The following is a 16,252-nucleotide window of genomic DNA, read 5'->3' as shown; positions in this document are numbered from 1 at the left end:
GTTCGGTCGTGATGCACCTCCTGTTTTCTCCCCGGTGCAGGGGCAGACTTTGCAAATGGGCATCTCTATTAAAATTGTATTCTCTAATGGTTTTCTGCTGTCACGGCGCGCTCTCCTGAGCACTGGTAAGCCATTTTGTGCTTCAACATGGAAGCGCATACATTACACCTAAAGCCCACACATCGATCAGCTCGGAGAATGCTCTGCCCTTGCAGGGACTCCCATTTAAATGACAATTTATCCTCGGCTGTTTGCTATCAGCCCCGGCATTATTCTGCATTCACTGCAAAATTATCTTTCATCCACACTGCTTTTTAGGCATCCCTGGCATTCAGACAGCACTTTCTATTACAAATCTAATTGCACATTCCACACAGACAAGGGCTCATTAAGCCTTAATTACACACATGTTGTTTTCTACAAACATCTCCATTTGGATTGCTTTGCATTGTAATTGTTCAGCGGGGACTGCAGTTTGAGATTTCACAGACTGTCGTGATGGAAGAAGCTGACTGGAAGTAGGTCATGCCTCGCGATAAACAAGCCATAGTTCAAAAATAATATACCCACACAGTGGAAGTAATGCTAACTACTAAGTGAATCTGGAGCTCATGTAATATTTACAACACTCTAATAGATAGACGGCATGTTTTTTCTTTCCCCTTTTTCCTCCGAGCCCCTTAGTAGGTGCATTTTCGTTTGTACATTTTCAGAAAAAAAACGCAAATTAAAATGTGCAGCGCGAGGAAATTTAAAGATGTAGGGAGCTCCTTTCCTGGTTCCGTCTGTGGTTCTGCGCTTGTATTCGGGATGCCGCTGCTGTAACTATATCAATGTAGAGACAATGAAAACAAGCGCAGGCTCTTTGCAGAGTCATGGGCACCTCTAAGCAGCCCTGCCTCTTTGAGAAACGAAAAAAAAAGAAAAGCAACGAAATTTAGAAGCAGGATAAATGCACATTATTGCTAAATGCCGCTGCATGAATATTGGTAATATAATCCACTTCGCAGTGACTTGACCGAACCACTTTGGTTATACATTTACTAAACAACAAACACCAATATGCCTAATAGCAGCAAAAGACAGATCCTCATTAAAAATGAAATGAAATGCGATTAAAATGAAAAGAAAAAAGTCGTATAAAAGCACAGGAATGAAAATGAGGTGTGTGTCACAGGTTTGTGGCCCAGCAGCTTATATCGGTTCCGGAAGGGAATGCTTTCGGACGCCGAGATTAGGCCACACAATCAGCTCGCTGCCTCTCGCTCAAGTCTAAGCTTCTGGATTTAATGTTGCCACTAGATGCATGTTCTTTAAGACATTTAATTAAATTCTGCTGCCTCTCTTAAAATGTGTGTTAAAAGCAATTGCAGAAGATAGTACAGACCTACACCGTCAACACAGCAAAATTACTACATGCACAAGTTTCAGACATAATGCACCGTACAGCACATTTCTCCAATTCACTCCCATACCTATTTAGAGGGCTACAGTATACCTTATTATTTGACACGTGAATCTCGAATGCGTAGAGTATAGTAAGGAGCTCGATTAATAAACCCACGAGTGTGGTTAGAGGCATGAAAGCATGCAGCACTAAATATTTTATGTGGCTCTCACAAAGCACGCTGATCATTTTTGCATGTCAAGAAACGTCTGCTTCACGAGTTTATTATACAGTGAGCCAAGAAACCGTATTGGTCCCAGAAAGAGAGATACCGTATGGCCCAATTTCCCTTTTCCACACAATCCTTTCTTACTTGAACTATCCTTTGGAAACAGTTTCAGCTTTTTTCCGCCATTTACCTTTGAAAATGCAAAAGGGCAAATTCGGAAACACAGAGCAAAAGATCATCGAGACATTTGGTCTCACATCTGTGGTGACGGCGACTGTTTATTGCGTGTAATTTTGACGTCAGTGCTAAACGAAACATTTACAGAAACACGGAATGAAAGAGAACAGAAGAGTCTTTCCTTCCATTAAAGCTCAGAAATATCCTCCTGCACACGGATGAAGACGAGATCCATTCTGAAACAGGCACTGATGCTCTTCTGTCCACAGCTGTCTTTTATGACTCATTAATATGGGTAGATGATGTTCGTCTTTCAAAGGTTACCACTTGACAGATGCCAAAGGAGGGCGTTTCTCTAGGTAAGTCTGGCGCTGTATGTAAACGTGCCTCTAGCACAAGCCAATCCTGTAAACGGCATTCATACTCATAATTGTTGCAGAAGCAATCCTATTTTTTAAACCTACCTGACCCTTCCGGCCAACCCTTCACTGTACCTACGTAGGCTGACGTCAATACAGTCCGTATATGTTTTTGCCCTAAAATCCATTCAGTTGGCAACGGACGTGGAATAATGTTGTAACGTGAACATGGCGACAATGAACATGTTTTAAATGTTTACATAACACTTTGCATAGAATTCCTTATTAAAGATTTACAGCGCTTCCTTTCCGAGCCATTGCCTTTTCCTTTTTGTGTGAATAATTGAGCGTTGCTTCAGCAGATCACGTCAGTCTCTTGGAAACCAGAGCAGTGGCCAGAAGGATTCTGGACCATTAACATGTCTGGAATGAAGTGTAACAACTGTGTCAGGACAAAGAAAGGAAGAAAGGGGGGGGGGGGAATCCCATTTATGAGCGTCTGAGATTTTTTTGTCAGTTTGTGTAAGAGAATATTTCAAGGGAAAATGAATTCCTTGCAACTTTAAAAACCTCCACCGGTACACTAACTCTCTAAAAATAATATTCTGACAGAGCGGAATTAATGGGCACTCTTCAGTCATTCTGTGCAGAATGGGGCTCATGCAATATTTATGGCTGCTTCAGCCCACCCTGCAACCTTCTCTCTGTTCCTATATAATTAACTGTGCAGGGTTCTAACTCAAACCTGAAACAATCAAGCCTGAATCCTGAAAAGGCTCAACATGTCATTCCCGGAGTAAACGAGAAGGCGCCGAGCCCCTAAGAGTTGCATTTCAGAGATAGTAGAAGGAAGAAGTGTGACTAAAGAATGACAGTTGCGATGTTAACACACTCAAAGCGAACAATGGCAATGTTGCTGACTGCTTCCAATGTTTTATTGTGTCAAGGCGTACAACACACAGATCCAGAAAAAAAAAAAAAAAACACAGCCCGTGGCCATAACAGCTTAGGTTCTGGTGCAGTTAGATAAGGGATGTTGGCCACATCCGGGACCTGGACGGTCAGCTTCACGTTAGCTCTACAGCAGGCTTGCAAGCCAGGCCAACTGGCAGCATTCCCTCCATGCCCGGTATGAGAACCTTGACTACTTTTCTGCCGCCATGTTTAACATTGAGGTCAACTTGGGCTTGCTGACGCAAGGACTTGCGGTGTAGTCAGGGATGTAGTTAAGCGAACCCGGTCAACAGTCAACACAGCCCATTTTAGCTGGCGCTAGATATGTATCCATAGCTCAGACACTGGCTACCACTCCCAAATCACACACGTTCTGGCTTTGAGATGCTTGAAGATTTGCTTTGCCATCTTGCTGCATAGCAGAATTGATTAGCATAGCCTTGAATGACATTATTTCTGCCATCCTGTGAGCCTATTCATTGTTTCCTCGTTCCCCGTTGTTCCGCACAGCTCTCATCACTCAAAACGGAGCAGCGGAACTTGTCAAACAGTTCCAGAGCCAGGAAGATTTAATTGACTCGGCTTCCTGTGAGGTACTTACAAACTTTTACAAACTCTGTCGCAATGGTTTTCCCACCTTAAGTCTTTTAACAAGGCGGAAGAGCCAGAGTGTGTAAAAATAAACCTTTATAATAGGCAGCTGATTTTATTATGTAGTAAAGGGAAGGAACAAATAACAGCCTGTGCAGAAGATTCATGCAAAAATGAAGGAAGAGGGAGCGGGGGGAAGTCGGTCTTGTTTCCATAGAGATCCCAACAGGACACAGATGCAGAGGTGACACAGTGGATATTTCCATTTATGGGATCCGTCAGTAATTTAATTTACGACAGATCCCTTTTTGCTTTTTCTTGCCAGATAACGGATATCAATTTAACCACAAACTCAGCAAGCTCTCACATGAATACGTTCAGCTTTGCAATGCCACCCAAAAAAAGAGGAAAAACTACTCCGTGCACAATAATGCAATCTGCTAATCTTGACAAAGATATCCCGAGACACACAGATTTAATCTTCGTAATAAAAAAAAAACAGTAATCTGACCTGTGCGTACAGTCTTCCCCACTCTACTTTCTGCACGAAAGCCACAAAGCCACATGCTTATGTTGAAGATGAGGATGACAATGAGTAGAACCTGGAGCACCAAAGCCCACGCTCTGCCAAATACAGTATGTATAACCAGAGTCTGAGGACACCTCCCCCCTGTATAAAATACCATGCTCGCTGGTAATTCACAGCTGATGTTGTGTCTCTCTCATTACAGCGGTACACGCTCAGGTCATTCGAGAGAGCGGAACAGGACAGGAACCTCTCAATGAGACGCGTGCAGGCCTCGGAGTCAAACAAAAGCGTGTTCCGATTCAAAAAGTTATTGTCAACACCCATGCAACTGGCGTGGAAAAAAAAAAGACTGCGCAACTTGAATGAGGTTACTCTGGTAGGGGTGCGAATGCCGCTAGGAACCCACTTTTAACTGAACTCAGAGAAGAGCGATGGTGAGATAGAGGGCACAGTGAATGTCACAAGGCTGCTAGTTCCTGAGTCTTGCCTCTGCTCACCACAACATCTGATGACAGCAATGGAAAAAGTTCTGGTTTCCTTTAGCATATAATTGGTTATCTCGTTGCAGCTTGCAGCATGTCGTTTTTCTTCTACGCACTTTGAAACGCGCACACAAAGGCGTTCAATTATTTCGAGGGTGTCAAACAGAAAGCAATACAGCAAAGGAAGCAGGTCTGTTCATTTAATGTGTTTTGCTTTTTTTTCCCCCCCCTTACCATTGTTCTTCAGGTTCCTTTCAGCTTCCAGAACTGGATTTGCACAAAAAATTCCATAATACTGATGAGGACAGAGTTTTATATATTTCATAGCCGTTCACCGTTAAGCACGGAATAGTCAAATAAATTACCTTTTCTCCTCATTCACATTGACCATTTTTGTCTGTCTATCCGTGTCTCCGTGTCATTAGTTAAGGGCATAGTGGTCAGAGCTGTTGCCTTTGACGCAAAGGTCACAGGTTTGAGTCTCGCCTCCAGCTGTAGTACCCTAGAACAAGGTACTTACCGTAAAGTTGCTCCAGCTGTATAAATGGATAAAAAATTGTAGGTAGTTTAACGCTGTAAGTCGCTTTGCAGGAGAGCGTCAGATAAATGTAAGACAAAGGGCCACCTTGACAGACACGTAGCTGCAGCTCTGCGTTCCTCGATGTACCGAACATCATGTCGTTATCAGGTGGAAATTTCTCACGTGCAGTGCCACATCATACAGCGTCTCGTAGTAGTAATACTGCAAAACAGCTCAGCCACAAAGGCTCTCATAGCATTGCTTGCTTGATCAAAAACTCGATGAGACGACTAAAGTGCATGAGAAAAGAGGTAGAACGTGCCCTCGGAATCACACGTACGCACCATCGGCAGAGTCCAGCTTCCCTCTGTGGTCTGACTGTATGTACACATTTATACAGCAGCCTCGATATACTTTAAAACAAAATCCTTTCACATCACACGACGATCGACTTGATTCCCTATGTAGTACGCTGTTTTACAAGAAGAAAAAAACATATTGCAAAGAAACGAGCACATTTTCTCCTCTGAATCTTGACAATTTCTCACGATACGGAACTTATTATACGGCCGTTATCGAAAGTCTGTCTTGAGAAGTGCTGTATGTTGTATAAGCAAAAACTAAGGATGGCTGTGTGCGCTACTGAAGGGGAGATTATAGCAAAACTCACCTAAACGCATCTCAGTGCTTGGCTGCTGAGCTGCTGTCAGCGGTCGAACCCTGGCAGCTGTTATTTAAAGATTAACTTTAGAACGCTGCTATCGCGATCAGGTCCGGCCTGCACCTGTAACTGTTTCTCCAGAACGTACCGGAAGCAAAAAGGCACACTTTGAAGAAGCAAGTGACAGAGGTCACCCACACCTTAAAGGGCTCCTCTTAAGAAAGGAAGCTGGACGCTTTAAAAGGATTTCTGCGACAGTTAGAATCAAGGGATGCCTCCATATACGTGGGCACATTACTGATAAAAGCACTAAATGACCACAAAAAGGCAGCGGGGCATCCAGGTGCTGTGTGAAGTCAGCACTGTTGGTTAATGTGGGTGAAAACAGCAAAGCTATGAGCGCTGAACCATTGGGCTTCCTGTCTGCGATTCGGTGAGAAGCGACGTTGTGGCACCAGCTCGGGGCCCCAAGGCTGGTGGAGACGAGCTTGGTGGAGCCAGCAGTCAAGTGGGAGCGTGGCCACCTAGAGCGGGACCCGTCGGCCTTCGCCCGGCCCTGGGGCCTGAGCCCAACTGAGCCCACGGTACCGACACGCCGCCAAAGCCCTGGCCCTTAAGGGCCGCCGTAGGGGCCCCTGCGGAGCCAACAAGCGTGGGAATGCGGCCGTCTCTCACCCCAGCAGAGGGCAGTCTTTTCTCGTCAGGGTTGGGGCCCATCGGCAGGGCGCCGTGCAGAAGCCTAACACCGCGCTCGCCTGCGCTGTATCTGCTCTGTGGAAAGAGAAGAGAGACAAGAGGAGGGTTCAGTCTCCAAGGCACAGGTCAACTGCCACAACACACCTTTCTCGTGAGCCCAAAGGCGTGGCCCAGAGACTCCAGGGAACCCTCAAGCGGCCGGATCCAAGGAGCAAATGATTCTGGGAGACCGAATTGTGGGTGGGTTGAATAAAGCCGAAAAAGGTACTTTGGGAGCGTGGCTAAGAGAAACGGTGCCTGGAGAAATACATAACACCACGCCACATGATTCAGGCAATTCACCACAATCACAAGAAGCACCACATTTCCTAAGTAAAAGCGATTAAAAGACAACACGCAAACATAACAGCTCCAATAAGATGTCTTGCAACTCTATTGAGTCAATTGAACTCTGAGTGAGGTAAACCAAGGGATTACAAAATGTACCTCAAAACAACCTGGCTTTCTGAAAACACCACTGTGGAGGGCTGAGTCAAATCTTGCACCAGCTCCCCAAGAGAACCGCAGCACGTTGCAGCGAGGCCAGTCTGAGACCAACAATAAGGTGAGAAAATCAGAAAATCGCAGCCAATCAGCTCGCAGCCTGCACTTGTGTTCTTGTCAGTCACGTGCTTGCGGGCAAATACATTTTAAATAAAGCCTTGTTTCTTCAATGTGCTCAGATTCTCTGCAGAAATACATCTGCAAAGCCACCGTTTGTGGTCTCGGACAGTCTCGAGAACTCCGAGCTGCGTAAAGCCGACGCAGGGGAACTGTACAATGGCTCTACGAGCATTAGCAACGCAATAGAAGATGCAAGAGTGCATTTAGCGTGACAGGCCTACAGCGGTACAGACGCAAAAGAAAACGCACAACAGGTCGAAGAACAAGGAATTAAGAGACCTCACATAATGTTCTGCACGTTATCGTCAACGGCCATACCGCAAATAGGCGTTGCATGCGTGCGTGTCTGTCCTGTACACGCGAGCAAAAGGCGGACCCTTGCTTTCATTCCACACTCTCAGTTTTCAGGGAATTTCTTTGGCAAATCTCTCGCCAATGCGGATTGTGAACTTTGAGGATCCCGCAGTCACGATGAGCCAGTAAAATACGACGGCAATTAGAGGACAAAGAAATGAGCACTGGTAAGGGGTAAATAGCCATCCGCACTGACACGCGTTCAATCTTGGGCCTAGACCCCGCACTCTAAGGAGCATGATGAATGAGAGCGGTGCCCAGCAATGTAAACAAGCTCTCTGCAGCTCCATATTTAATAGGCCTGTGCACTTAACAGTGGCGTGGAGCGGATGTCTTCGCCAACTCTCCTCCTCTGGGACTCCAGCAACCTGGGAGCCGGCTGGTCATTTACCACGGACCTGTCAGTGGCACACCGCTCCACGTTGGCAGCCCGTGGAATGGCTCCATTATCTCCGATCTGGAGAATTACGGTACTGCTGCTTCTGTTTAAAACTCACGTTTTCTGCATTATTACCAGCTCTGGGAAAGTAATTCTAAGGTTCTCCTCACCCCTGAGCGTTAAATACAATACAACCGATAACAGGATAAACACAGAATTACTTCTCAAGAGTGGGTCCGATTCAGTAAAATTATCCCTGTTCACGTTTCCCTCCTTTATTTCACAGAGGTAAATCTCATTAGATTCAAAAAGTAAATAGCTCCGATAGTAAGTAAATGCACCAGATTAATAAAGCATAGATAAAAAATGAGTGCAAACCATTTTAGCCCTAAAGGAGAGGCAGACTTGAAGAATCCAGATCAATCCCAGCAGCTGCAGATAAATGGATAGTTATTAGTGCGAAGAGCAAAGTCTTCTGGTTACCCATTCATCCCACCGTGCCTGTACATTTCTTCATTTCCTTAAGTGGAAAACCCTGCAGGACTCACAAACTTTATAAAATAATAAAAGCACTTTTTACCTTGGTGCCAATGCTCTCGTGCTACTAATGCTACTTAATTATTTACTACTAATGAATTGCCTCAAGTAACATTTTTAAATTTCAGAGATCACAGGAAGTCTATGAATTATCCATGCCTAGTACTTGGATACATTGGTTCAATTATAGTTTCGCTCTTAAATATGGAAAGAAGAATTCTTAGGAAACGATCGTTTGTGTCTAATAAATTCCCCCGGTTCACCTTTGCTTTTGATGAATAGTCACTATTTCTTCATCATAACTATTGCATTGTAAACATGTTTTTTACAGGAATAGAGTTATTGTGCGACTACATTCCTTCGTACAGTAAAGTCACACCTCCGGGCTGAAACGAAACATTTGACACCTTGTTCATTCACACCCTCAGTGGTAATTTCCTAGAAAAATTTCCATCAATGCTAGGCACTTTCCAAACGGTTATGGCGTACCGTGGTAAACTTTGCAGGCCCGAGTGACACTACTACAACATTTATGGTAGCTCCATTTCAGTCGCTTTAAGAGGATCCTACGAAGCCAAGATCACCAGCGTCGCACGCGGATTTCAGATACTGTATGCAAATAAAATGCCGCGCAGTTCCGTTACCAAGGGTTCCTGTTCTTGTCTGAAAACCAACAAGCAAACACTGATCGCACCTAAACTACCTGCCTCTGAAACTCAGTAACTCAACGCAAACGCTTACGGGACTATCATGACAAGTCAAAAGTTGACAGTCTCACTTTGACAGACTTTCTAAAGAGCAGTATGGGGCAATCCTACCAAACACACTCATCTGTAAGCCTGGAAATTTCCCTGCTATATATACAATAATACAAGGGTTATAATTTCCTTAATAACTGAGGGCTGCTTTGAGCATGTCTCCTATAAAAAGAGTTTTGCCATATAAAACCATGAAGAATGTTTCTCTTTGAAGATTCTCAATCATCCAGGTAATGGTATATCTAAAAAAACGAAGCTAAAACAAAGGCAACTGGACTTGCATGAGTTTTCTTGAAAACGTTTCACCACTCATCCAAGTGGCTTCTTCAGTTCTGAAGACCTGGTCTGGACCTGGACCTGGCTTCTTCAGAACTGAAGAAGCCACTTGGATGAGTGGTGAAACGTTTTCAAGAAAACTCATGCAAGTCCACTTGCCCATGAAGAATGTTCTGTCATAAAGAATAATTTATCATTCAGGAAATTATACATTCTGAGTACACAATGCAGGAAGACTTTACGGTGTGCAGTGAAAACCTCGCCGTGCCAGTTCTGCGTGAACCATGCAGTCCAAGGAGTGCCGCAGTTCTTCTTCCAGGATCAGCAGCTAGGGAAGCTGCCTGGGCCTGAGAACCTCCACAATGGCAGTTGGAATTTGTTTGCAGATGTCAGCACTCTTGTTGATGGGTGTGTATGGCTGTATGTGGGTACGCACACACGTGGGCCTGAACTCGTGCGCAGAGTGGAGTAAAACGCCCCTGCACCTCAGAGGCAAGGTGGCCCCATACCAATTTGCATGTGTTTTACATGGTCTTTGGCGGAGCCGCAGTGAGCGCTGTCAGCTGGACGGGGAGAGAATGGCTCATCCAGCTGACATCAGCAACAACTCCTGGAGAGGTCATTCCAAAACGCTGCCAGCAGAGCAGGAAAAGACAATGGCTGTTTCGAAGAACTACATAGCTGCTATAGAGCAGACGCACCTTGACGCAGAGGACCAGCTCACTTTGGATCAGAGCTGCTACATGATTGTGTGAGTGCTACCCAAAGAAGCGGTAAAAAGCCATGTTGGTTTTGCTGCCCGCTGTTCTCCAACACTGCCGACAGATGCGGAACAGACAAATCCGAGGGGTTTTTTCCATTGTGCTCGTCTTACCCCCACCAGAAAAGTTTAACGTGTCAGTCTGAGGAAACCGTTCAAAGTATTGCACCCTCCCACTCCGAGGGCCCGGCTCTTCAAGGAACGTGCAGACGCTGCTATTAATTTTGCTATTAAAATGCCATGAAGTCAAACAGAACGTGAAATGGATTTCATTCCTAGACAGCTGGCTGTGCACATTCTGATCTACTGGGTTTTATTTTTGAAGCAAGAAACACTATTTTCATTTCAAACTGATTTAGGGATTATTTCCCCAGCTCTGCAATAAAACTGCATTAAAATAATCCACCATTTGCATGTTCTGTCTTTACAAAAGAACAGCCCCCAACGTCCCCCCTCACGATCTACTTACTGCCATCTGTTCTTCCCATGAATCCTTGCAGAATATGCAATTTAGTCCACGTCAGTCTCCGTCGATGCCGCTGTCCCAGGTACATTAGCGGCACAGCCCAGCCTTCAGGACAGCGGCCGGCCGGCCTCAATAATGGAGAAACTGCCCAGGCTGCTTTGGGCTCCCATGAAATAATGAAGAGCATTTGGTTTTTGACAGCAAGGGGGCGTGGACCTGGCGGGGCCGTACCTGGAGGGTGGGGGGTGCAGTGCCACGACTCAACCGTCTCACTGACAGCTTGCGGTGCGTGCGTGAACACACACTTGGCTGTGCTGGAGCGCGGTCTCAGAGGAACGTGGGAATAACATGGAGAACACGGGTACCGTTTGAGATGTCATCTGCAAAAGCCTCATAACCCCAAGGCTGAATGGACGCCAGATAAAAACACCCTTCTTATGACTGGTCTTTTCACATGCATACGTGTGTGTGTGGGTGCATGAGCTTCTTCAAGTGTACAGCACATCATTAAAGCTTTTTTTGATGGCCAAGCTGACTGATTGTTCAGTGACCACACACACACACATTTTCAGAACCGCTTGTCCCATACGGGGTCACGGGGAACCGGAGCCTACCCGGTGACACAGGGCATAAGGCCGGAGGGGGAGGGGACACACCCAGGACGGGACGCCAGTCCATCACAAGGCACCCCAAGCGGGACTCGAACCCCAGACCCACCGGAAAGCAGGACTGTGGCCCAACCCACTGCGCCACTGCGCCACTGCACCCCCTGTTCAGTGACTATTAAACAAAAAATTCAAATCCCACCTCTTATTATTATTTATTGAGCTGTCAGTTTTCTCCAAAGCTGCTTACAATGATTTACTCATTCATACAGCATGGTAATTTCTCCTGGAACAGTTCAGGCTAAATACCTTGATTGGGGTACTGCAGTAGGGGATGGTATTCAAACTTGGGTCCTCCAATTGCAAGGTGGCAGCTCTAAACATCATGGCACCTGCTTCTAGAAGCTAAACAATCTGAACTTTGTTTAGTCAAATGAACACGCATCGTCTAGTGCGTCCGACCAGACGGTAACTGTGCAGTAGATCCCCCTCCCCGCAAACCCCCACGGTGGCTGTGCTGCACCTCTGCCTCCATTACCTACCTGTGTTCCAGGACTTAGAGAGTCCAACAGGACTCATCTCTCCCTAAAGAGACTCCTCTGCTCTTAGACTCCTATTATTCTCCATGTGATTACGGTGAAAGCCCTCGAAAGGACGGTGCTCCTCATGCGGCGCACGTCTTGTGCGCCCCATGCTGAACACAAACAGATTTCGCCCTGGCAGAAATCTCTCACTGTTTATCGCAGCAGGCATCAGAGAGCCGTCCAAGTGTTAAACCATCCAAATCTCTCCACATACTTGCACAGATTTCCCAGACATGTCTAACAGTATGTGTTAAACCGCTCGTTGCAGAGCTGCTTCCCGTATCTCCGTGCAGAGAGCTAATTATGACCCCCAACTGCCGGCCTCAGCCCTCCGGCACCTGGTGGCCACCGTGTTGCTGAGAACACAGGAGGCACCTGTACACCATGTGTCATTGTGACGCAGCAAACTAGGACTGCAGGAGAACCAGACGGAGGCCAGAATCAGGAATATCTGAGGTCAAACAGCAAGAGAAAAGCCTGGCAGAGACGCGGAATAACCACAGCTCCATCGGTAGTGGAGCCCGGGACTGAAGGTCCCCAAGCAAGTTACACAAGTGCCGGCGGAAGCAGAGAATGTGTCCTCAGGCTTCCCCAGAGTGCGGTCAGAAAAGGGATGCATGGAGCTGCCTGCTGAGTACTCTACTAGGCCCCAGGGATGAGCTGGGAGGGGTGAGCGGCACCGTGACCGACCACATGGCGGGAAATCCACGCCACAGAACATAGCTCAGCGTCAGCTCCGCTCGCACTCAGATGGCAAAACCGTCGCTGTCTGAAGGGACCAAAAACGAGTTTGGAGGGAAAAAAGTGACTCCGAGATCTAAAAGGGCCATTTATGAACAGAGTTGCGAGCAGAGCCCTGCCGATTTCACACACTTGTGTCTATTAACAAGATGGATAATAGTAAAACACAGGGAGGAAATAATAGCAGGGGATTACTCTGCTACCAGGCAGCTTACAGTTCATAGCCTCCCCATTTTATATCTAAATAAATCTTTTTGTGGGATGGAAACTGAAAACACTGGAGGTGTTAAATAATATTTTTTATACATTTTTTTTTATTTAATAGAAAAATGTACCCTTGGGATGGGTTTGGAATGGCCAAATTCTTTTCGTTAAGAGCAGAATGAACCTGCTTGGAGAAGGATGAGTCTTGCTCCAAGGTACCACTGTACTCTGTTGGAGTGATGTAGCACCACGGTACAATGCAAGTCTCGATTGTTTACCACCATCATACTCTGAGAGAGGCCTGGTCACTGAGCTCCTCCAACTGGTAGGTCTCTTCTAGGAAGAACTAGTGTCACCTCCAAATATAGTCCTTCCAGCCTTTCGTTGCCTCAACAAATTGCCAGTTGCCTGCTCGGTAAGCAAGTGTTTATTACGTAACCCAGGAACACGGAGGCCTAGTAAACACTCTCGTTTTAGCTCACGTAGAAGCGAAGCTCACCATTTTCCATACGTAAGCTTGAGGACACTCATCTAAGCATGTATCCGCACCTCAAACTCTGTGACTTCAATAATAAAACGGGTTTAAGGAGAAATGCTCCTTTCCAAATTTACTCATACACGTGCATTTAATGTTAACAGTCAAGAGTGTAAAATGCTTCGGCAGCGTTAAACCGGATCCTACAAAACACAGTCGTCCACATCTTCCCCACCATTCAAGTTTATTCTAACAAAGGGCAGGACGATGCATCTTGGACTGTAAAGGAGGCGGCTGCAAACCCAGCTTTCCATGGTTATTGATTTATAATTGAGAAAATTCCGGAATAACTGAATAGAACTATAGTCCTCAGACTTTCACGATGATGTGGTGTAGAACAAAGGCAAACTTCCATTTTAAGAGGAGATCTACACCGAATCATCTGGGTTTCACTCCCAGGCCACACCAGCAGGCACCGGGGGGTATCTGACGCTGCGGTGCGTTACTTCACGGCCCCTCCAAAGACCACCTGAATTGGTGGCCCAGGTGGGAGCGGAGACAGCCCTGCCGTGTTTAGACAAGACCCGGATAAGTCGGTGCCGCCACAGTCCGACAAGGGGCTTCGGTTCCAATCCACGTGTGACAGCTCTCCACCACTGACACGCAGACTCACACGCTGGTGTGTTCTGTTCAGTCCAGGTCTGTGCTGCAGTCCATGGCTACAGTCCTGAAGGGACGCCTTCCCCAGCTGGCCAACATGACGGCATGCGGTAGGAAGACCTGTCCACGTATGCAGAGCCTCCCATATTATCCAGACAGAAAGGCGCTAACCGGTGTCATAAGACCAAACTGTACATTCGGGGAAATGAAACAGAAGCGCCGACGAACCGGGTCTGTTCAATTGCAAGGCAATATGAAGGTGACAAATGATAGATATTAGCGAACCTCCAGTCTCTTTCTCCTGAGAACCCCTTTTAGCTAATGATAAGATAACAGGGCAAGAGGTCCACCTTTCTACAACCCCGCATTTCATCTTCCGCTGTTTTCCTCCACTGCCCGCAGAGCTCAGCGTCGACGCCGCGGTTCATTTCCACGAGCTGCTGCTCCGAGACATCCCCTGCCATGTCGGGAGCTCAAGTAACCGGCAGCGTGGCCTTCACCGCGCTGCTGGTTTAGGGGGAGCCCCCGCAGAGCCTTCGCAGGCACGCCGTGTCACCTTCCTGCGGCCACACATGCGGAACAGGCTGAAGAACTCCACTCTGAACCTTCGCTGTCCTGTGCCATTATGAAAATGTGTGATTCAACACTGTATGTTGCGTAACATAGAGGATGAAAGTGTTTTCCTACCCATTTCATTAACGTAACGCATCGGACAAAACGCGAACGTGCACTGTTGAAGGAAGACTGACGTGATTCTTGAGAAAGCTGTTTCGCTTTGGCCGTTTTTGAACCCAGAAATGAACTTTAAGAACGTGAGCAGCGCGCCCTTGATTTCACACACCCAGGGAAAGACAACTGACTTGCTTTCTTGAACAGAACGGCAGGTTTCAGCTGCGCTAACACAATTACAAAGGTTTCTCTGCCATCAGGACCATTGTCATTAGGACACTGGAGTAATGGCTGCTGAAAATGGGGCTTTGCAATCATATGTAAGTAATAAATTATGAACCACTCACTATAAGCACACACACACACACACACACACACACACACACACACACACAGCATCTGAAAGCAATTGTCCCATATGGGGTCATGGGCAGCCAGAGCCTTAACCTGGCAACACAGGGCAAAAGGCTGGAAGGGGAGGGGACACACCCAGGACAGGAGGCTAGTTCCTCACAAGGCACCCTAAGCAGGACTTGAACCCCAGACCCACTGGAGAGCAGGTCCCAGTACAACCCACTGCACCACCACAACCCCCTGTCATTATAAGCTGCAATAACACACACACACACACACACACACACACACACACACACACACACACACACACACACACACACACACACACACACACACACACACGGGGAACCGGAGCCTACCCGGCAACACAGGAGGGGAAGGGGACACATGCAGGACAGGACACCAGTCCGTCACAAGGCACCCCAAGCAGGACTCGAACCCCAGACCCAGTGGAGAGCAGGATCTGGCCCAACCCACTGCGCCACCACGCTCCCCCTAGCTGCAATAACAATTCGTGACATTAGTAATGATGGCTTGGATATATTTTTAAGTTAATTTACTGATACCTTGATGAAAATAGGATCAACTCTTTTAAAAACATGAAAATGTCTGGGTGATTCCAAACTTTCGAACGTGAGTGTACGTATGTTCAAAGCCCACTGTTCCTAATGCAATAGTATATAACGTGCTGTGAAGGCGTACTTTTGCGGAAGCCATGTCATCGCCACACTCTCCGGTGCAATTCCATTTTTCCCAACAGGAAGTTACAGCGTGTAGGCTGGCACACAACACAGTTTATATCGAGTGTTATTCACACTGACTTGGCCCAGTCCCACCTTCACCAGTTGCTGCCGTCAGTTTCCAGTCTCCTACTAGGTCATTCGTTGCCGCAGGTGGGGGAGACGTGAGCAAACCGCCACTGTTCACCTGCTTGCTAGCACAAACACAACTTAGCTCACGCGGGTTATCCCGCTTAGGCATTAAGATCACGAGGCGACTTCACTTTTTATGTTTTCCTGCAGTGAATGTTAACTGGCAGCGACAGGGAAGTGACAGGATGCCACTTGTTTTGTACTCTTACGGAGTACTGTTAGCACCGCCTATAGAAAGGATCGGGACTATTCCTAATTCGGCCGCACGCGTCCTTTGTGGAAGAAAAAGTGTGGACGGGTATGGCCG

At 46.7% G+C, this 16,252-nt stretch overlaps 1 protein-coding gene across 8 annotated transcripts in view; it reads right to left on the bottom strand.

Annotated features, from left to right (window-relative positions):
- LOC108932563 (TOX high mobility group box family member 2-like) overlaps positions 1 to 16,252 on the bottom strand; it is a 108,311-nt gene that overhangs the window by 59,242 nt on the left and 32,817 nt on the right. For 5 of the 8 annotated variants that reach the window (XM_018749040.2, XM_018749041.2, XM_018749045.2 and 2 more), the window contains exon 2: positions 6,565 to 6,660. The exons of the other annotated variants lie outside the window; for them this stretch is intronic. In XM_018749040.2, coding sequence (XP_018604556.1) covers positions 6,565 to 6,660 — 96 coding nt within the window. The remainder of the gene's footprint in view (positions 1 to 6,564; positions 6,661 to 16,252) is intronic. 8 annotated transcript variants of the gene reach the window in all.

Source organism: Scleropages formosus, chromosome 19 (genome assembly GCF_900964775.1).
Source record: "Scleropages formosus chromosome 19, fSclFor1.1, whole genome shotgun sequence".
In the NCBI taxonomy this organism is placed as follows: Eukaryota; Metazoa; Chordata; class Actinopteri; order Osteoglossiformes; family Osteoglossidae; genus Scleropages; species Scleropages formosus.
This window is presented reverse-complemented; position numbering and strand designations above follow the sequence as displayed.